The following is a 23,397-nucleotide window of genomic DNA, read 5'->3' on the forward strand; positions in this document are numbered from 1 at the left end:
GTGTTTTGTTTTAATTGGTTGGCTCGATGTAATTTTTATTCGTGCCAAGCAGTAGTTTTTCCATCGTTTTAGTTTTTTTAACAAAAGTATGGTAGTATTTTGTTTAATTGGTTGACTCGATGTAATTTTTTTGAGATCGTGTTATGAGTAGTATGTAACTGAAACACAGACATACAGGCTATGAAAGAGAAATATTCTGCTTAGAGCCCCACAACGTGACCAGGGCAAAAACTAATTTAAATACAAAGTGCCTTCTTAATGTTAAAAGACAGCAAAATAACAAAAAAGATATTAAAAATTCAGACTTTTTTTTGTATAATCTTGGAATTCTTGAAATATTGGAGGTATAAAAAACTATAATAGTTAGGCAAATTGATTGGGTGAAACAGCAAAATTGATTGGTCATCTCAAGACTTCTTCTTGGTTAAATCTTGCTTCCATTTTGGTAACTTATAGAACTCTTTTGTCATCCCAAGCACAGACTCGTATTCTTCAACCAAAAGATAGGGTTATAACAACAACAACAACAAAAAAAAAAAAAAAAAAAAACATTTTAACAACTTATAGGTGAAATAGGTTTATTTCTAAACAGAGAAGAAAAAAATGTTAAAAATATTGGATCCAAAGTTATACTGATAAACAAACTACTATAATCAACAAAAGCTTTTCGTTAGTTATCATAATCAATATACAACAGAATCTTACATTAGAAGTTGAGACTATAAACCAAGGGCGTACCCACCTTTATCTTAAGGTGGGCGGGCGCACCCCTTGAAAAAATAAAATTTAGTGTTAAATTCCCGGTAAAATCCCGACCGCACCTCTTGGAAATTTTCGACCGCCCCTTAGGAAAAAATCTTATGAATTTGTAAAAAATTTACGTAAACACCGATTTTTTTGAATACAACCTACTTAACTTTCCACTTAACTAATTAACTTTCACTTAACCCAATTAACTTTCTCTTAACCTTTAACCCAATAAACACACCATAACTCAAGCCCAAACAAATCTAATAATCTAATTTGAACTAAAATATAAAAACCCAACCCACCGCAATTTCGTCCACCAAACTCATGATAACATCTCATCACTATTTTCGTGTATGGTTTGATTATTTTTTTGTTTTCTTGTTTTATCTGGATTTTTAGGAGAAATACAGTTGTTAAAAAAAGTTTGAATTTTTAGTTGTTTTGTTGTTTTTTGAAACTTTAGTTGATTGATTTTGTTGTTTTAGTTAAAGTTTAGTGTGTTTAAATGGTTAATTAGAAGGAATCAACAATTAAAACTAGGGCTTGATTTTAAAGTTGAAAATTATGAAGTTTGGTGATGATTGTTTAAGTGTTTAGTGTTGAAAATTAGTTGTATATGTTATATAGAGAAAGACTTGCTTAGAAAAGTAGCTCTAGATGTTTTGGATAGATTTCAAAAAATGAAAACCCGTAGAGCGACATTTTAAATATGTTTGTAACGACAGTTGACATGTTTTTGATAATTAAATAAATTTTAGCTTGATATTCTTTTGTTTTACATGACCCGACCCGACATGAACCGAATTTTTTTAATATACCTAGGGCCTAAAATCTTTAAAAATATTCCGCACCCCCATGAAAAAATTTCTAGGTCCGCCACTGCTATAAATCTTACTTGTTCAAGATTAAAGTAACCAAGATTAAGCATATTTTGTTCTTTTGGCTGGACCTTGGTCAAGAATGGGGTCAATCGAAGGGTCTGCTTGCTCGGTTTCAGGGCCTTGTTCTCCTTTTGCGGTCGATGGTGGTGTGTAACCCTCCGGGAATGGCGGTGGTGGTGGTGCAGCCGGAAGCTGTATGCAAAGTTTAGTTTAATAAAAAGGCAAATACCATAAAAACCAACATACTTTCTGTTTTTTTTTTTTCTCATAAAAGTCCTTCCACTTTTTTTTCACTTAAAAAACCAACATACTTTTTTGTTTCATAAAAATCTCTTAAACTTTTTTTTTGCACATATAAAACCAACATACTTTTTTTTGTCTCAAAAAATTCCCCTAGCCGCTTTTTATACATAAAAGCAACATATTTTCTACTCTTGTATCATACAAATCCTTTAAAATGTTAAACTTTAACAAAAAAAGATCTCTTAATTATGATCGAATGAAATCAAGAAAACATTATTTGATAAATTATGTTATACTTTCTAACGATTAAATTATACATACCATTTTATATGTTACTTTATTTTATTTTAAGTTATGTCATCTATGCTTGTGAATTTTATTATATTGTTTTCCAAATAATATTTATTGTTATCAATTTATTTAATTTAAAATGGAAAATAAATGACAGACATTGAATATACTTTGGTTTGTGATATATCCAACTTAAAACACTAATTCATCTCAATTCTCTTTCTAACGTGATATCAATAAGTAAAAAAAAATACATTCACAATTTGTTCGAATTTAACATTTGGAGGGACTTTTATATGCAAAAAGTTGTTCAGGGGACTTTTGGACTTTTATGAGACAAAAAAGAAAGTATGTTGGTTTTTTAAGTGCAAAAAAAAGTAGGACTTTTATGAGAAAAAAAAACAGAAAGTATATCGGTTTTTATGGCATTTGCCCTTAATAAAACAATTATAAATTCTTTTAGATATTATTACAAAACAATTGAAATATATCAGTAGGACGTTGTAAGTATTTGAATATAAACAAATCGACCCATTTCGACTTTTAGCAGAAATATAATGATAAAAAGACACGGTTTACCTTGCGTTGCAACGAGGCAAGAATGTGGTCTACCCGTTTGACTTCCTTAAAGTCAATCGTCTCCTTAGCAGCCTTTGGTTCATGTGATGTGCTATCATCCTCTGAGTCCACTACATCATACTCATCGATAAGTGAATATTCACAATGGCTATGGTTGTTGGCAGAGGTGGCAATTTCAATCAAATTTAATTATCAAGGGGTCAGTTTCAGTTTCAGCTGTCAGAAAAAGATAGTTAGAGTAAAGTACATAGATGGTTCCTGGTCTGTATGGGTGTCGATGGTTGTGAATGCCGGAGTGCTGGATGGTTGTGAACTGTGAAGTCGGCTGGAATAGAGAGGCGGTTAGGGCTTCTTTTGTTTTGAATTGAGATATGAAATAATGAAGGGAAATGATTAAAGGAAGTAGGAACCACGCGTACGTACACACCCTGACACCCACTATATTTTTTATATAATCTAAAAGATATTTGATCATACAAATATTTTTGTTGTTATTATTATTATTTTTTTAATTATGGTTTTATTTTGTTAAATTACACGCGCATATTTAATTATTTGATCATACAAATAAGTTGTGAAAGAGACGTATTAAATAAGCGCAAACAATCCAAACAAACATCGTATAAATAAAAGATCAACTGCATAAATAATCAGTTTGTACATATACAAAAAAAAAAGTAGAACTGAATGTTTAATACAAAATAAAAACTAAACAAACTAAAAACTAAATCTACTGATCCTCTGGCGGTGGGGACTGTGGCAGCGGCTGGGGGGCAATCCCATGTGAGCCCGGATGTCCATGAGCGCCGCGATGCTCCACGTGTGCGCTCGCTCAGAACGTCGAAGGAGCCGATCGAAGTCCCGAGCCACCGCCTGCGCAGCAGGAGGTAGGTCGGCATAGACGTGCTGCGGATCTGGCGGCGGTGGGATAACGTCCTTAGCGACGTGATCAGCCGAAGGCGAATGTGGAGCCGGAGGAGGCTGAGCCTGAGGCGGAACCAGACCCAGAGCCTCAAACTGAGCCTGTCGAGCCTCAGCCTGTATATGTGGAGGCGCTAATACCCCATCCCTCAGCTCAACGACAACCGGGAAGACCTCCGGCAACGGCTCTGGATGAAAAATCTGGTAGTCTCGAGCCAGAAACCGCAGACCAATCCCGTGAAAGTTGCGCAACATCTGCATGCTCCGTACACATGTCGTGCCCAATGTAACCGATGGGATCGGATCGGACAACAGTGGGTCAGACTCAGGCACGATGCCTAGTGAGCGCGCGATGCTGGTAATGTAGGACCCGCTGTGGAGCGTCCCACGCAGCTGCCTATTATATGCGGTGGCAGAGTACTCTGCCAGGCATCTCGCGAGAGCGCATGTCTGTGGCCTCAATAGGCAGTATAGAAAGAAAAGGTCGCCCAAGTTGACCTTGTCCCGGCTGTGATACCGGGGCACGATCGACGACGCAATAATGCGGTGAAGGGGGTCCCTAATGGCGGTGGCCTTTTGCTGCGATTTGGGTCTGCCTATCCATCTCCCTAACCCCCTCTGTATAAATACCGGTAGCAATCTCAGGCTTAGTGTACAAACCTGAATGGACGGCGAACTCCGCAAGACTCATCCCAAATTGCTGGCCGGTCAAACGGAAGGTAATCTCATTTACCGGATGACCCAGCGCAAATGTAAAGGACGATAAAAACTCGACCGTAATCTCACGGTACGTGTCCTCCATCTCCAGCTGGAACAATCGCGAAAACGAGGTGTCTAATCCGACTATAACTCTCGCCCTCGCATCCTCACCGACGGTCTCTAACAGCCCCAGTTAATCCCCAGGTGTCCTCCTAGCTGCATGGCGCGCAACCTATCGCACCTCTCAGCCATAGGAGACCCCTCCGGGAACGTGCGATACACGTGACCTATAAGTGGATCAACCGCGGCATCCGCCTGCTGCTCCTGCTGAACCCCCCCTCCCCCTGAACCTCCTCGTCCTCCACCTAGAAATCCATGAAATCCTCGTCCATATCTGTTTTTAAAAATAATTTTTTTAAAAATCAAACAAATATATTTTTTAAAACTATTACTGACCGTCTGACGTGATTTGATACTAAATTCGGTCAGACTGTTGATTTCCTTACCTTGACAATTAGCTCCGCTCACTTTTCAACTTCACCAATGAGCTAGGGGTGATTTCCTTACCTCAGAGGTAGTTACCAACTCTTCTCCTTTCTCAATGAAAATTTATCATGTCAACCATACGGTCAAGTTTTTATCATTTATCATTTTCGGTCAACAACTTATACTGACGCGTTTTCAACCCACTTCACAATTTCAATTTTAGCCAAACATTTTAGCAAAGATGTCATCTTTTCAGAAGTCTTCCTCTTAGATTTCGAGGACGAAATCTCATAAAGTAGGGAGACTGTAACATCCTTAAAAAACGAATATCTAAATCCGACTCGTTAATCAAGAAATTGGGATCCTAACCCTTAATAGGGAATCGCTTAAAAATCCTTATCGTTAAACACGTTTATTTAAGGGTGTACCTATTGGCATACCCATTTGCCTATCTACACACCTTAAAAGATGTTTTTTTGTCCTTATATGCACACCCTGCAGTGTCGAACTGTGGCCAAAACGCGGCGTTTTGGTCCGGTTAACCTAACAAAGATTGACGGGTTTCTGACGGGTCTGTTGACCGGACCAAAACGCCGAGCTTTGGCCGCGTTTTGGTCCTGTCAACCAGACAAAAGACTGACACCCGGTCTGGTTGACAGGATTAAAACGCGGCCAAAGCTCGGCGTTTGGGTCCGGTCAACAGACCCTTTAGACGCTCGTCAGTCTTTGTCTGGTTAACCGGACCAAAACGCCGCATTTTGGCCACAGTTCGACACTGCAGGATGTGCACATAAGGATAAAAAACACCTTTTTGGAGTGACTATCTACACACCAAGTGTGTAGATAGTTTGGGCCTTATTTAATCATTTATACATACTCATTTAATTATTTATTTATTAAGTTAATAAACATTCATAATTTAAAAAGTTTAACTTTTATTATTAGCTTAGTTAAGTTTTAAAGTTAATTAAACTAATTAATCAAGTTATATGTCTAACTAAGTTAATTAATGAGGTTAGTATGGTTAGTCAAAGCTCAAGGGTCTTTTGTGCAATTTTTGAAACTTAAAAAGTTGAAAAACAAACAATAAGGGGTGGACGAGACTCGAACCCGCGCCACACTCGGTTCAACCACAACCAACGACTTAACATCTCTATCAGAAGCCACTCGTCTGTGACCCTAAGAACGTTATAATTCAAACCCCGTATAATATATATATTAACCTTAGGATTTAAATTGAATTTTTCTTTTGCCGCTAACCAGTTCAGCGAAGAACACAACAAAGACCCAGCTGTTTCTTTCTATTTCTTGTCTTCCCTGATTTGTCGAGATATCAGTTCCCATGTTTATACCAATCACGAACCAAAGCCTAATCCCGACTCGATTCGTTTTGCGCAACCCCTATAAAAACCGAACCAACTCTCGCTATTTCACCCGCACATCTCTCACCCACTCGACACCCTCTGCAAATCCCTCTACCCCACGTTCAAACCACCGCCGTCTGCCGCCACACCATCGCCGACGTACCAGACAATGCATAGCCGATTCCAGCCTCTTTAGTAGAAAACGAAGCAGCTTGATAATTTGTGTTCACTTAATTATGGTTGAAATGATACTATAGTAGCGTAAGGAGAAAAGATACCTCGTTAGGAAGTTATGTGCTTAATTTGAAGTGAATTGGAATAGGCACGATCGAATGGGACTCGAAACGGGTCAAATAAACATATGCACGAACCGGGCAACGAATGCGCAAAGTAAAAAGAAATAAGAATTTTGGTTAAGAATTTTGGGTGAAACATTTAGGTAAATATTTTACGAATATTTAGAAACAAGTTGAGGCAAAATGGAGGTGTTTTGACCAAGATATGATAGCAACGGGTCAAAACAGGCAAAAATTAGAAACAATAGAGAAAAGTTCACCCATCAGTAGGAATGTTCACTCATGAATTGAACGTTCAATCATCAGTAGGAATGTTCACTCAAGAGTTGAACGTTCAATCATCAGTAGGAATGTTCACTCAAGAGTTGAACGTTCAATCATCAGTAGGAATGTTCAATCAAGAGTTGAACGTTCAATCATCAGTAGGAATGTTCACTCAAGGGTTGAACATTCACCCATCAGTAGGAATGTTCACTCAAGAGTTGAACGTTCAATCATCAGTAGGAATGTTCACTCTAGAGTTGAACGTTCAATCATCAGTAGGAATGGTGGTCGCAGGATTGGTCAGATCATCGATATCATTAGGAAGGACAAGCGGGTGAAGATCGAGTTAAAGAGCATGGATTGTACGGAAGGGTGGTCACGAAGTTTGTATTTACATGTATTAAATTTAGTATGTTAATTAAGAATGAACGTAGTAACCCGTTTAGTGAAAACAGATCTAGGAAAAGGTAGGCACAGACCAAGTGCATGGGTCATTAGACTTAACTTGGGCCCAGGAGGCGTCCGTGGACCCTTAGAAGACCCTTCGCAAGAAACCGGATTTAGGAAAAGGCCCTATACATACCCCTTAACTCATTTAAAAATTTCATGGTCCTGCCCAATACAACACGTCCCATACAACCGGCCTGTTAGTCAAACCTGTGGACCCTTACAACCGGCCTGTTAGTCAAACCTGTGAATCGGGCCATTACTTGGGCCCAGGAGACGTCTGTGGACCCTTAGAAGACCCTTCGCACAGAAACGGCTCTAGGATTGTCTAATACAAAATAAAAAACTAAAGCTACTAATCCTCTAGCGGTGGGGACTATGGCAGTGGGTGGGGGGGCAATCCCATGTGAGCCCGGACGTCCATGAGCGCCTCCATGATCCACGTCTGGTTTTGCTCAGTACATCGTAGGCGCCGATCGAAGTCTCGAGCCACCGCCTGTGCAGCAGGAGGCTGGTCAGCAAAGAAGTATTGTGGGTACTGCGGTGGCTGCTGAGGTGGCGGGATAACGTTCTCAACGACGTGATCAGCTAGAAGGGAAGGTGGAGCTGGAGGCTGAGCCTGAGCCTGAGGCGGAGGTAGACCGAGAGCCTCAAACTGAGCCCGTCGAGCCCCAACGTGAAATGTGGAGGGGCTAAGACTCCATCCATCAACTCAATGACGACCACGATCGGGTCCGACAACACCTCTGGCTGCCATGGCTGGTAGTCTCATGTCCGAAACCGCAGACCAATGCCGTCAAACTATCTGGTCATCCGCATGCTCGATACACGGTGCCTGGATAATGTTGTCGATGGGATGGGATCGGACAGCCAGTCATCAGACTCAGGCACGATGCCTAGTGAGCGCGCGATGGTCGTGATGTATGACCCACCGTGGAGCAACCCGCGCTGCTGACTATGATATGAGGAGCCAAAGTAGTCAGCCAAGGATGCCACGAGCGCGCACGGGCGTGGCCGCAATAGGCAGTACAGAAAGGAAAGGTCACCCCGGTTGACCTTGTCCCGGCTGTGATGCCGGGGCACGGTTGATAACGCAATGATGCGGTGAAGGTATCGGTAAAGGGGGTCCCTGATAGCGGTGACCTTTCACGACGATTTCCCAAAGGGAACTGTCGCATATATATGTCACCAAGGAAAGCCTAAAGTCAACCGCTTAAAGGACAGAAAATTTAATGAGTTAACACGATGCAATGCGTGTGTGTGGTTCAACGTTTTTATTTCTATTTTTCCTTTTTTAAGGCTCCGTCGCTACGCGTAGATGTTAAGTTGACTTAGTTATTTTTTTTCCTATATTTTACTTTTCGGTCTAATTTGTGTGTTAACACGACGCAACGAACGTGTGTGGTTCAATATTTTCACGTCTACTTTTATTTCGGTTTCTTAATGGTTAAAGATAGTTAGTGGCCGCGGTAGTGGGGATGGCGACCGAAGGCCGTGGTGGTGTCGGGTCTGGTACTATTAGCCGGAAAAAAAAACAAAAACCGAACCAAAACGAAACCGACCAAAACGAAACAAAAAATCGAAACTGAAATAAACCGACTAAAATGAAACAAAAACATCAAAACCGAACGGAAACAAAACCAAAAAATCGATTAAAACGAACCAAAAGGCATTGGCCCCAGAAAGTAAGTAGCCGGGGACCAGGTAGGCACAGACCAAGTGCATGGGTCATTAGACTTAACTGAAAACTCAATCTCTTTCCAAGAATCCAATCTGTTGGAATGGATATAGGCCCCAAAATCGCCCCCGTTAATTAAATACAAAAGCTTGGAGGCGTTCTTGCAAGTTATCCTATTCTTGTTCCATTTATGTAAATTATAAAACTTCGAGGATTAAATAGTCAAAATACTTTCGAAACCCGCTAGAGTTCGCATCACCAGTTAGGTTATTATTTTGAATTTCAAACCGCTTCAAAAAACAGAGAATTTCTCAACCTGTAACATCTCCTCCACTGCCGTGACTACTCCTCCACCGTCGTTACTACTTATCCACAATGGCGAAGAAATCTCAGAGAATTTCGAACAAGATGCTTCTAGGAGAAGAAAGAAAAGCTAATAAGTGGAACAAATTTCAGTAAGTATTTAAATATTTGTTCTTGTTGAACAATTTTTTATAACCGGAGCGATAATTAGAGTTCAGTGAATTAAACATTCAAAAATTTCTTGTTAATCATTTAATTAATTTAATTAACTGTTTCAAATTGTTTTGATAGACGTAGGGACGGCAATCGGTCGGTTCCCAAACCCAAACCCGGTAAGAAAAGCTAGTCCCAAAACCCGTCGGGTTTCTAGGGGGTATCATATATCTATATAAGGGTTGTATCATATATATACATAGTTAAAAATATAAAAGAAATTATGTCGGGTATACAATCGGGTAAAAGGGTACACTTTATCGTGTAATCGGGTCGGGTAAACGGGTATATCACCGACACCAAATCCCAAACCCGTCCCAAACCCGCGAAAAAAAATTATCCCAGACCCCCGATTATTCGATAAAAAAATAAGTCGGGTTTCGGGTTTACCCATCGGGTTCGGGTTTGGTTGCCATCATAGACGATATTATTTGAATATTTCAACCTGATTGTATCAAATTATTTAGAAAGGAGCACCTCCAATTATCTAAATCTGATTTTATCAAGTTATATAAACAAGAGAAGAAAAATAGTGAATCATCGGGGAAGACAAAGAGTGGAAAAACCTACATACGGTGTAATCTAGAAAAAATCCGTGATATCTTGGCCAATCTACCGGAAACAAAAAAAAATTATAAAGGAGACCCCTTTTGTAGGTCTTCTACATTTGGCGAAGTCGAATGTGAGTCAAATCAATAGTGTTATCAAGACAATAGTTCGTCATTTTCTCTGTGATAAAATGATAATAGTACGTAAGGGGGCTGAGAACCAAGAGTTTCCAATTACAGATGGGGACTTTTCAACTGTCATGAGTATACAAAATGGTAAGGATCCGTTAGTTGCTGAAAACCCGAAATTGGATCTTGATCTCGTACAAAAATTCTGCATATTAAATAAGGGAAATAAGTACAAAGAAATTTGCCCAACCAAGACTGAGAAAGTACTTATCGATTCCGATGAGAAGGATATGATATATATAAAGCAAGTTTTTGCTTTATTAGTTATGTATTTCCTTGTTTGACCCACCGCACGGGGTAAACTTGAAAAGAATATGCTTTACTATGTGCAGGATGTCAATAGGCTTTCTGAGCAACCATGGGTGTCACTTGCCATGGAAGTTCTCAAGAATGGCATCAGAAGCTACCAAGAAGGGAAATGGCATAAAAGAATATAGGGGGTGTGTCTTGTTTCTGCAATTATACTGCATGCGGAAGAGCGGGTTTTAGTTCAAAATATTAATAAAGATACGACTGAAGAGTTCTCCATCAAATGGATGGTTAGTAAAAATGTGGGCGGTTATTTATTGTTTATTAGTATTATGAATTTTGTAATCCTTTCAACTGATTCCCCCTTTTTACAGAATGATTATGCTAGTGGAAATGTGGTGATGGAAGCTAACAAGAAGCTCGTAGCTAATAAAATTTATAGAAACTTGGAGAGTATGTCTATTTTTATCAAGGCTGAATACGAAACAATGGACCTACATAAATTGTTGGATCTTAATACATTCACAGAGAACTGTGTGAATAACTTTTCAACGTAACAGTCCTTAGAGTCTATTGGTCCATTCAATGTCTGTAGTTCAACCATTGGTGCTAGAGAAAAGAAACTTCTTCAATGGGTCTATAATGAAGATGAGAAACTTGAACAGGAATGTGTAGCATCTTTGCATAATGGATTGGCTATCACGAAGTCGGAAATGAGACGCTATTTGAATCAGCACTCATGGCTTTCTGATACAATCGTAAGCTATGTTGCAGAATATTTGTGTGCTCGAGCATTTGACTCGTCGCCAAATCCAAAGCGTTCGTATTTTCCAACTTAGTTTAAGGTTTGTTTGGTCAACAGTTTTGAAAATAGCAATAATTATAAATGGCAATAAATATACGAAAATAGCAATAATCATATATGAAAATAGCAATAATCATATATTTATTGCAATTTATAATTATTGCTATTTTCAAAAGTGTTGACCAAACAAACCTCAAACAAAGTTGGAAAATACCAACGATTTGGATTTAGCGACGAGTCAAATGCTCGAGCACACAAATATTCTGCAACATAGCTTACGATTGTATCAGAAAGCCATGAGTGCTGATTCAAATAGCGTCTCATTTCCGACTTAGTGAAAGCCAATCCATTATGCAAAGATGCTACACATTCCTGTTCAAGTTTCTCATCTTCATTGTAGACCCGTTGAAGAAGTTTCTTTTCTCTAGCACCAATGGTTGAACTACGGACATTGAATGGACCAATAGACTCTAAGGACTGTTGTGCTGAAAACTTATTCACACACTTCTCTGTGAATGTATTGAGATCCAACAGTTTATGCAGGTCCATTGTTTCGTATTCAGCCTTGATAAAAATAGACATACTCTTCAAGTTTCTACAAATTTTATCAGCTACGAGCTTCTTGTTAGCTTCCATCACCACATTTCCACTAGCATAATGATGTGGGCCCAAGTGTGGAGGAACGGGCTATTTTGTACTTGGAGGCCCAAGACCGCGTTAGAAAAGGGCCTTCACTAAAATGGCTCTAACTTGGGCTGCGAGGGTCCGTTTGGGACGTGCGACCAGGCGATTCGAAGGCGAGAACGAGCTCCAACTTGCTGCAAACCGCCTACGGCGGTTTGGGTCATCGTCCGGCCCAAAAAACGCTTATTTCTATTACTTATTTGCAGTTTTATGTTTTTTGAACTATTTTGGGCTTTTTGTTTTAGGCCGTGTGTTTGGCCCGTTATCTTTTTTAGGCCCGTTTCGAATTTCAGTCTTTATTTATATGTTGCTAAAGCTAATGAAAAGTTCAGAATTGAATTTTGAGAAAACTGATTTTTCACTTCAAATTCCGTGGCCTTTGGGGTTACAATTTGGGGTTGGGGAAGAGCTACACGGGTATTCGTAGAATCAACGTGTGATCTTCATTTTTTCGTTTCACGCGCTGCATCACATAATCATTCTGTAAAAAGGGGGATCAGTTGAAAGGATTACAAAATTCATAATACTAATAAACAATAAATAACCGCCCACATTTTTACTAACCATCCATTTGATGGAGAACTCTTCAGTCGTATCTTAATTAATATTATGAACTAAAAACCCGCTCTTCCGCATGTAGTATAATTGCAGAAACAAGACACACCCCCTATATTCTTTTGTGCCCCTTTCCCTTCTTGGTAGCTTCTGATGCCATTCTTGAGAGCTTCAATGGCAAGTGACACCCATGGTTGCCCAGAAAACCTATTGACATCCTGCACATAGTAAAGCATATTCTTTCCAAATTTACCCCGTGCGGTGAGACAAACAAGAAAATACATAGCTAATAAAGCAAAAGCTTGCTTTATAGATATCACATCCTTCTCATCGGAATCGATAAGTACTTTCTCAGTCTTGCTTTGGCAAATTTCTTTGTACTTATTTCCCTTATTTAATATGCAGAATTTTTGTACGAGATCAAGATCCAATTTCGGGTTTTCAGCAACTAACGGATCATTACCATTTTGTATACTCATGACAGTTGAAAAGTCCCCATCTGTAATTGAAAACTCTTGGTTCTCAGCCCCCTTACGTACTATATCATTTTATCACAGAGAAAATGACGAGCTATTGTCTTGGTAACACTATTGATTTGACTCACATACAACTTCGCCAAATGTAGAAGACCTACAAAAGGGGTCTCCTCTATAACTTTTTTTTTTTGTTTCCGGTAAATTGGCCAAAGATATCACGAATTTTTTCTAGATTACACCGTATGTAGGTTTTCCCACTCTTTGTCTTCCCCGATGATTCACTATTTTTCTTACCTTGTTTATATAACTTGATACAATCAGATTTAGATAATTGAGGGTGCTCCTTCCTAAATAATTTGATACAATCAGGTTGAAATATTCAAATAATATCGTCCATGATGGCAACCAAACCTAAACCCGATGGGTAAACCCGAAACCCGACTTATTTTTTTTATCGAATAATCGGGTTTGGGATAATTTTTTTTTCAAGGGTTTGGAACGGGTTTGGGATTTGGTGTTGGTGATATACCCGTTTACCCGACTCGATTACACGATAAAGTGTACCCTTTTACCCGATTGTATACCCGGCATAATTTCTTTTATATTTTTAACTGTGTGTATATATATGATACAACCCATATATAGATATACAATACCCCCTAGAAACCCGACGGATTTTGGGACAAGCTTTTCTAACCGGGTTTGGGTTTGGGAGGCGACCCATTGCCATCCTTACGTCTATTAAAACATTTTGAAACAGTTAATTAAATTATTAACAAGAAATTTTTGAATGTTCAATTCACTGAACTCTAATTATCGCTCCGGTTATGAAGAATTGTTCAACAAGAAAAAATATTTAAATACTTACTGAAATTTGTTCCACTTATTAGCTTTTCTTTCTTCTCCTAGATGCATCTTGTTCGAAATTCTCTGAGATTTCTTCGCCATTGTGGATGAGTAGTAACGGCGGTGGAGGAGTAGTAACGGCGGTGGAGGAGTAGTCACGGCGGTGGAGGAGATGTTACAGGTTGAGAAATTCTCTGTTTTTTGAAGCGGTTTGAAATTCAAAATAATAAACCTAATTGGTAATGCAAACTTTAGCGGGTTTCGAAAGTATTTTGACTAATTAATCCTCGAAGTTTTATAATTTACATAAATGGAACAAGAATAGGATAACTTGCAAGAAGACCCCCAAGCTTTTGTATTTAATTAACAGGGGAGATTTTGGGGCTTATATCCATTCCAGGAGATTGGATTCTTGGAAAGAGATTGAGTTTTCAGTTAAGTCTAATGACCCATGCACTCGGTCTGTGCCTACCTGGTCCCCGGCTACATTCTGGGGCCAATACCTTTTGGTTCCTTTTGATCGGTTTTTTGGTTTTGTTTCTGTTCGGTTTTGATGTTTTTGTTTCATTTTAGTCGGTTTATTTCAGTTTCGATTTTTTGTTTCGTTTTGGTCGGTTTCGTTTTGGTTCGGTTTTTGTTTTTTTTTCCCGACTAAAAGTAGCAAATCCGACACCACCACGGCCTTCGATCGCCATCCCCACTACCGCTGCCAGTAACTATCTTTAACCATTAAGAAAAAAAGTAGACATAAAAATATTGAACCACACACGTTCGTTGCGTCGTGTTAACACACAAAAATTAGACCGAAAAGTAAAATATAGGAAAAAAATAACTAAGTCAACTTAACATCTACGCGTAACGACGGGGCCTTAAACAAGGAAAAATAGACATAAAAACGTTGAACCACACACACGCATCGCATCGTGTTAACTCATTAAATTTTCTGTCCTTTAAGCGGTTGACTTTAGGCTTTCCTTGGTGACATATATATGCGACAGTTCCCTTTGGGAAATCGTCGCAAAAGGACACCGCTATCGGGGACCCCTTTTACCGATACCTTCACCGCATCATTGCGTTATCGATCGTGCCCCAACGTCACACCCGGGACAAGGTCAACAAGGGTGACCTTTTCTTTCTGTACTGCCTATTGCGGCCACACCCGTGCGCGCTCGTGGCATTCTTGGCTAACTACTTTGCCTCCTCATATCATAGTCAGCAGCGCGGGTTGCTCCACGGTGGGTCATACATAACGACCATCACGCGCTCACTAGGCATCGTGCCTGAGTCTGATGACTGGCTGTCCGATCCCATCCCATCGACAACATTATCCAGGCATCCAGGCACTGTGTATCGAGCATGCGGACGACCAGACAGTTTGACGACATTGGTCTGTGGTTTCGAACACGAGACTACCAGCTATGGCAGCCAGAGGTGTTGTCGGACCCGATCCCGGTCGTCATTGAGTTGATGGATGGAGTGTTAGCCCCTCACATGTTCACGCTCGGGCTCGACGGGCTCAGTTTGAGGCTCTCGGTCTACCTCCGCCTCAGGCTCAGGCTCAGCCTCCAGCTCCACCTTCGCTTCTAGCTCTAGCTGATGACGTCATTGAGAACGTTATCCCGCCACTAACGTCGCCGCCACCTCAGCAGCCACCGCAGTACCCCCAACACTTCTATGCTGACATGCCTCCTGCTGCACAGGCGGTGGCTCGAGACTTCGATCGGCGCCTAGGACGTACTGAGCGAAACCAGACGTGGATCATGGAGGCCATCATGGACGATATTATTTGAATATTTCAACCTGATTGTATCAAATATTTAGGAAGGAGCACCCCCAATTATCTAAATGTGATTGTATCAAGTTATATAAACAAGAAAAGAAAAATAGTGAATCATCGGGGAAGACAAAAAGTGGGAAAACCTACATACGGTGTAATCTAGAAAAAAATCCGTGATATCTTGGCCAATCTACCGGAAACAAAAAAAAAAGTTATAGAGGAGGCCCCTTTTGTAGGTCTTCCACATTTGGCGAAGTCGAATGTGAGTCATATCAATAGTGTTATCAAGACAATAGCTCGTCATTTTCTCTGTGATAAAATGATAATAGTACGTAAGGGGGCTGAGAACCAAGAGTTTCCAATTACAGATTGGGACTTTTCAACTGTCATGAGTATACAAAATGGTAAGGATCCGTTAGTTGCTGAAAACCCAAAATTGGATCTTGATCTCGTACAAAAATTCTGCATATTAAATAAGGGAAATAAGTACAAAGAAAAATTTGCCCAACCAAGACTGAGAAAGTACTTATCGATTCCGATGAGAAAGATATATCTATAAAGCAAACTTTTGCTTTTTTAGGTATGTATTTCCTTGTTTGTCCCACCTCACGGGGTAAACATGGACAGAATATGCTTTACTATGTGCAAAATGTCAATAGGCTTTCCGAGAAACCATGGGTGTCACTTGCCATGGAAGCTCTCAAAAATGGAATCGGAAGCTACCAAGAAGGGAAAGGGGCACAAAAGAATATAGGGGGTGTGTCTTGTTTCTGCAATTATACTGCATGTGGAAGAGCGGGTTTTTAGTTCAAAAAATAAAGATACGACTAAAGAGTTCTCCATCAAATGATGGTTAGTAAAAATGTGGGTGGTTATTTATTGTTTATTAGTATTATGAATTTTGTAATCCTTTCAACTGATTTCCCCCTTTTTACAGAATGATTATGCTAGTGGAAATGTGGTGATGGAAGCTAACAAGAAGCTCGTAGCTAATAAAATTTATAGAAACTTGGAGAGTACGTCTATTTTTATCAAGGCTGAATACGAAACAATGGACCTGCATAAACTGTTGGATCTTAATACATTCACAGAGAACTGTGTGAATAACTTTTCAACACAACAGTCCTTAGAGTGTATTGGTCCATTCAATGTCCGTAGTTCAACCATTGGTGCTAGGGTAAAGAAACTTCTTCAATGGGTCTATAATGAAGATGAGAGACTTGAACAGGACAATGGGTCTATAATTATAGACCCATTGAAGAAGTTTCTTTTCTCTAGCACCAAAGGTTGAACTACGGACATTGAATGGACCAATAGACTCTAAGGACTGTTGTGTTGAAAAGTTATTCACACATCTCTGTGAATGTATTGAGATCCAACAGTTTATGCAGGTCCATTGTTTCGTATTCAGCCTTGATAAAAATAGACATACTCTTCAAGTTTCTATAAATTTTATCAGCTATGAGCTTCTTGTTAGCTTCCATCACCACATTTCTACTAGCATAATCATTCTCTAAAAAGGGGGGAATCAGTTGAAAGGATTACAAAATTTATAATACTAATAAACAATAAATAACCGCCCTCATTTTTACTAACCATCCAATTGATGGAGAACTTTTCAGTCGTATCTTTATTAATATTTTGAACTAAAAACCCGCTCTTTCGCATGCAGTATAATTGCAGAAACAAGACAGACCCCCTATATTCTTTTGTGCCTCTTTCCCTTCTTGGTAGCTTCTGATGCCATTCTTGAGAGCTTCCATGGCAAGTGACACCCATGGTTGCTCAGAAAGCCTATTATCATCCTGCACATAGTAAATCATATTCTTTCCAAGTTTACCCCGTGCGGTGGCACAAACAAGGAAATACGTAGCTAATAAAGCAAAAGCTTGCTTTATAGATATCACATCCTTTTCATCGGAATCGACAAGTACTTTCATAGTCTTGGTTGGGCAAATTTCTTTATACTTATTTCCCTTATTTAATATGCAGAATTTTTGTACGAGATCAAGATCCAATTTTGGGTTTTCAGCAACTAACGGATCCTTACCATTTTGTATACTCATGACAGTTGAAAAGTCCCCATCTGTAATTGGAAACTCTTGGTTCTCGGCCCCTTACGCACTATTATCATTTTATCACAGAGAAAATAACGAGCTATTGTCTTGATTCTTGATAACACTATTCATTTGACTCACATTCGACTTCGCCAAATGTAGAAGACCTACAAAAGGGGTCTTATCTATAACTCTTTTTTTGTTTCCGGTAGATTGGCCAAAGATATCACGGATTTTTTCTAGATTACACAGTATGTAGGTTTTCCTACTATTTGTCTTCCCCGATTATTCACTATTTTTCTTCTCTTGTTTATATAACTTGATACAATCAGATTTAGATAATTGGGGGTGCTCCTTCCTAAATAATTTGATACAATCAGGTTGAAATATTCAAATAATATCGTCCATGATGGCAACCAAACCCGAACCCGATGGGTAAACCCGAAACCCGACTTATTTTTTTATCGAATAATCGGCTTTGGGATCAGTTTTTTTTTTCGCGGGTTTGGGACGGGTTTGGGATTTGGTGTTGGTGATATACCCGTTTACCCGACCCGATTACACGATAAAGTGTACCCTTTTACCCGATTTTATACCCGACATAATTTCTTTTATATTTTTAACTATGTATATATATGATACAACCCTTATAAAGATATACGATACCGCCTAGAAACCCGACGGGTTTTGGGACAAGCTTTTCTCACCGGGTTTGGGTTTTGGGAAAAAATATTTAAATACTTACTAAAATTTGTTCCACTTATTAGCTTTTCTTTCTTCTCCTAGAAGCATCTTGTTCGAAATTTTCTGAGATTTCTTCGCCATTGCGGATGAGTAGTAACGGCGGTGGAAGAGATGTTACAGGTTGAGAAATTCTCTATTTTTTGAAGCGGTTTGAAATTCAAAATAATAAACCTAACTGGTGATGCGAACTTTAGCGGGTTTCGAAAGTATTTTGACTATTTAATCCTCGAAGTTTTATAATTTACATAAATGGAACAAGAATAGGATAACTTGCAAGAAGACCCCCAAGCTTTTGTATTTAATTAATGGGGGCGATTTTGGGGCTTATATCCATTCCAAGAGATTGGATTCTTGGAAAGAGATTGGGTTTTCTGTTAACTCTAATGACCCATGCACTTGGTCTGTGCCTACCTGGTCCCCGGCTACTTTCTGCGGCCAATGCCTTTTGGTTCGTTTTGATGGGTTTTTTGGTTTTGTTTCCGTTCGGTTTTGATGTTTTTGTTTCATTTTAGTCGGTTTATTTCAGTTTTGATTTTTTGTTTCGTTTTGGTCGGTTTCGTTTTGGTTCGGTTTTTGTTTTTTTTTTTCGCCGACACCACCACGGCCTTTGATCGCCATCCCCACTACCGCGGCCAGTAACTATCTTTAACCATTAAGAAACCGAAAAAAAAGTAGACGTAAAAATATTGAACCACACACGTTCGTTGCGTCGTGTTAACACACAAAAATTAGACCGAAAGTAAAATATAGGAAAAAAATAACTAAGTCAACTTAATATCTACGCGTAGCGACGGGGCCTTAAACAAGGAAAAATAGACATAAAAACGTTGAACCACACACGCGCATTGCATCGTGTTAACTCATTAAATTTTCTGTCCTTTAAGCGGTTGACTTTAGGCTTTCCTTGGTGACATATATATGCGACAGTTCCCTTTGGGAAATCGTCGCAAAAGGTCACCGCTAACAGGGACCCCCTTTACCGATACCTTCATCGCATCATTGCGTCATCGATCGTGTCCCAACGTCACAACCGGGACAAGGTCAACCGAGGTGACCTTTTCTTTCTGTACTGCCTATTGCGGCCACACACGTGCGCGCTCGTGGCATCCTTGGCTGACTACTTTGCCTCCTCATATCATAGTCAGCAGCGCGGGTTGCTCCACTGTGGGTCATACATCACGACCATCGCGCGCTCACAAGGCATCGTGCCTGCGTCTGATGACTGGCTGTCCGATCCCATCCCATCGACGACATTATTCAGGCACCGTGTATCGAGCATGGGGACGACTAGACAGTTTGACGGCATTGGTCTGCGGTTTCGAACACGAGACTACCAGCCATGGCAGCCAGAGGTGTTGTCGGACCCGATCCCGGTCGTCATTGAGTTGATGGATGGAGTGTTAGCCCCATTCGATCGTGCCTATTCCAATTCACTTCAAATTAAGCACGTAACATCCTAACGAGGTATCCTTTCTCCTTACGCTACTATAGTATCATTTCAACCATAATTAAGTGAACACAAATTATTAAGCTGCTTCAGTTTCTGCCAAAGAGGCTGGAATCGGCTATGCATTGTCTGGTACGCCGGCGACGGTGTGGCAGCAGACGGCGGTGGTTCGAACGGGGGGTAGAGGGATTTGCAGAGGGTGTCAAGGGGGTGAGAGATTTGCGGGTGAAATAGCGAGAGTTGGTTCGGTTTTTATAGGGGTTGCGTAGAACGAATCGAGTCGGGATTAGGCTTTGGTTCATGATTGGTATAAACATGGGAACTGATATCTCGACAAATCAGGGAAGACAAGAAATGGAAAGAAACAGCTGGGTCTTTGTTGTGTTCTTCGCTGAACTGGTTGGCGGCAAAAGAAAAATTCAATTTAAATCCTAAGGTTTATATATATATATATATATATATATATATATTATACGGGGTTTGAATTATAACGTTCTTAGGGACACAGACGAGTGGCTTGTGATAGAGGTGTTAAGTCGTTGGTTGTGGTTGAACCGTGTGTGGCGCGGGTTCGAGTCCCATCCACCCCTTTTTGTTTGTTTTTCAACTTTTTAAGTTTCAAAAATTGCACAAAAGACCCTTGAACTTTGACTAACCATACTAACCTCATTAATTAACTTAGTTAGACATATAACTTGATTAATTAGCTTTAAAACTTAACTAAGTTAATAATAAAAGTTAAACTTTTTAAATTATGAATTTTTATTAACTTAATAAATAAATAATTAAATGAGTATGTATAAATGATTAAATAAACGTGTTTAACGATACGGATTTTTAAGCGATTCCCAATTAAGTGTTATGTAACACCCAAAAAAAAACGATAATAATTAATAGTTAAAAACACCATATCCCAAAATATAAATAAAAGGTGTTAGTTTAATTTACAATAGTCTAACAAGATAACCTAGAGGGGCTGGTTTTGTAAGAATGGCCAAACTTGATTTTAATAAAAATAAAACAAATCAAAACCCACACACATCAGTGTGTGTGCGTGTGGGAGGCGACCAGAAGGAGGAAAAACACCCCAAACCTTTATTTCATCAAATTGATCAAATTGAAGGGTGAATTGGGCTTGTAATTAGTGCATTAATAAAAAAATCTTGATCACCCACACTTGTCTAACATTAGGTAAGTTACAATTTCAGTTTTGGTGATGTTTGATTTTTGGGTGAAATTTGATTAGTAGAAGTTTTTGAATAATTGGATGATATTATGAATCCAGGAAGTGTGATTAAAGTGTAGGATCATAAACACCCTAACTGAAATCATGTGAATAGATTAATAAATTTTGTTTTAGAATAGTTAAGTGTCATATAATGAAGTGGCTTTTTATCTAGAATGAAAAGCCCCAATATATTGTATGAACTATGTGAGTAATAACCTAAGGTTTGTTGAACTAGCATGATAATATGGGCTGTGACGAGTAATTAAGTTTGAATAAGATTGAAATTTTTGGATTTACCAAGGTTTAATTGGACGAAAATGGCTAGTTAAAAAGTATGCACATAAGGTGCTTGACAAAACGCCTAAAAGATGTTGATAGACACTAATTGTGGTGTTTGGCAAAGTTAACAAGCTCTCAATATGAGCCGAAAGGTTCTAATGATAATTGGCTTGTATATTTTAGGCAACATAAGTGAGGCGTCGGGAAGTTAAGCCGGTGCGGACACTCCCTTGAAGGGAAAGCTTTAAGGTACGCGACTAAACGTCATGTTGTTATTAATTGTTGATATGTTGACGTTAAATATTGTTGATAAATAAAAAAAAACTTGAAGATTTGGTAACGTTTGGTTTGTCCGAAATAAGGATTTACTAAAGTCAAACCAAACGGGATGAATAAGGATATGTGCAAACCGGGTAAATGGGAGCACTACTCCGTAAGCTTTAAACCCGTGGTTACGGGTAATGAATTATCAAACACGCAAGCCGGTAATGAAAGCGTGAGTGTCGTAAGTAATGAACCCGGGTAAATGGGTTGTAGATGAAAAACAAATAATTCCATGAAAAGAATGTGAAGGATTCAAGTTTATGAACTTGAACATCAAACAGGTCGAATATGTGTTCTCGTAAACCGAGTATTAGGAGCGTGGAACACAAAGTTATTAATCCCGGGTAATAGATATAATCGTGAAAAATAATCCCACTAAAAAGTTATTGATGATTTGAGCTTAGGTGCTTAAATATCAAAACGGGTCAAAATAAAGAAAAACGTAAACCGGGTAATGGGAGCGTAAACTATCTGAATAAATGGATCATAGCTTAGGATATGTTAAGAAACGAACCCCAAGCGATTAAAATAAGTTTGGATAGGTTTGGATATAAATTGGGTGAAAAATAAATGTGCAGAGTTGACACGGCCGTGTGAACCTTTGACATGGCCGGGTGAAGGGGCTGTGAAAAATACATGTTAAGCTGACACGGCCGGGTGAACATTTGACACAGCCGGGTGAAGGGGCTGAAAAAAAATAATTTCTTGTGTTTAACTATTTTGTTCAATTGCTTTGATTTCTAATCATTTGAATGAAATTGTATGATGTTGCGCACGACACGCTCATCGGTTACCAAGGTTTAAAAAAACGGAAACGAGTTTTGAGGCGTTTTTCTTTCGCCTCACGAGGCGTAAGCCTCGAGGCGAACCGAGGCAGAATTAAAAAATAAATATAAAAATTATATATCTTATAAAAAAATAAAATAGTACTTCAAAATTTCAATAAATACTTCAAGAATTCATTGGGCTAAGTCAAATTTCCTTATTTTTAGGAGAGCCCATGTTTTAAGAATGAGCCCAAGTTTTGAAAGAGCCCACTTTTTTTATAAAAAAACCAGAGCATGCGTGTTTTACATCTAAAACCCTAATTCTCCCTCTTCCATCAGAAACTGTTTATATAGCCGTCATCTTCATATAGTTTGTTTCTTTCGGATCGTCCATGCTACATGTCCATCTGCTGTGTTTGTTGTTCAACACCACACCTGGTAAGTATCAATTGTTGATACAGTCGTCATCTCCAAAGGATAAAACCCTAATTCTCCCTCTTCCATTAGAAACGTACGCCTCTATTAGAAACGTACGCCTCTACCAGATACGACCGCCTCAGACCAAATGAGGTGTACGTATAAAATTAACCACCGAGGCGCCGCCTCAAAAACGTTTTTTTCCCGTTTCGCTTCGAGGCGCGCCTCAAAACAGACGCCTTGAACGTTTTTTTAAACCATGTCGGTTACATTGGGCACGACACGTGTACGGAGCATGCGAATGTTGCGCGACTTTCTCGGGATTGGTCTGCGGTTTCGGGCACGAGACTACCAGATTTTTCATCCAGAGCCGTTGCCGGAGGTCATCCCGGTTGTCGTTGAGCAGAGGGATGGGGTATTAGCGCCTCCACATATACAGGCTGAGGCTCGACAGGCTCAGTTTGAGGCTCTGGGTCTGGCTCCGCCTCCGGCTCAGCCTCCTCCGGCTCCACATTCGGCTTCGGCTGATCACATCGCTAAGGACGTTATCCCGCCGCCGCCGCCAGATCCGCAGCCACAGCAGTACCCAC

At 39.5% G+C, this 23,397-nt stretch overlaps 1 protein-coding gene across 1 annotated transcript in view; it reads right to left on the reverse strand.

Annotated features, from left to right (window-relative positions):
- Positions 1 to 1,578: 1,578 nt before the first annotated feature.
- Positions 1,579 to 23,397, reverse strand: part of LOC110912415 (mediator of RNA polymerase II transcription subunit 6) — a 32,370-nt gene continuing 10,551 nt past the window's right edge. The window contains exons 5-6 of the mRNA XM_022157104.2: positions 2,745 to 2,854; positions 1,579 to 1,823 (exon numbers count right to left, since the gene is read on the reverse strand). Coding sequence (XP_022012796.1) covers positions 1,671 to 1,823; positions 2,745 to 2,854 — 263 coding nt within the window. The 3' untranslated portion in view covers positions 1,579 to 1,670. The remainder of the gene's footprint in view (positions 1,824 to 2,744; positions 2,855 to 23,397) is intronic.

Source organism: Helianthus annuus, chromosome 15 (assembly GCF_002127325.2).
Source record: "Helianthus annuus cultivar XRQ/B chromosome 15, HanXRQr2.0-SUNRISE, whole genome shotgun sequence".
NCBI lineage: Eukaryota > Viridiplantae > Streptophyta > Magnoliopsida > Asterales > Asteraceae > Helianthus > Helianthus annuus.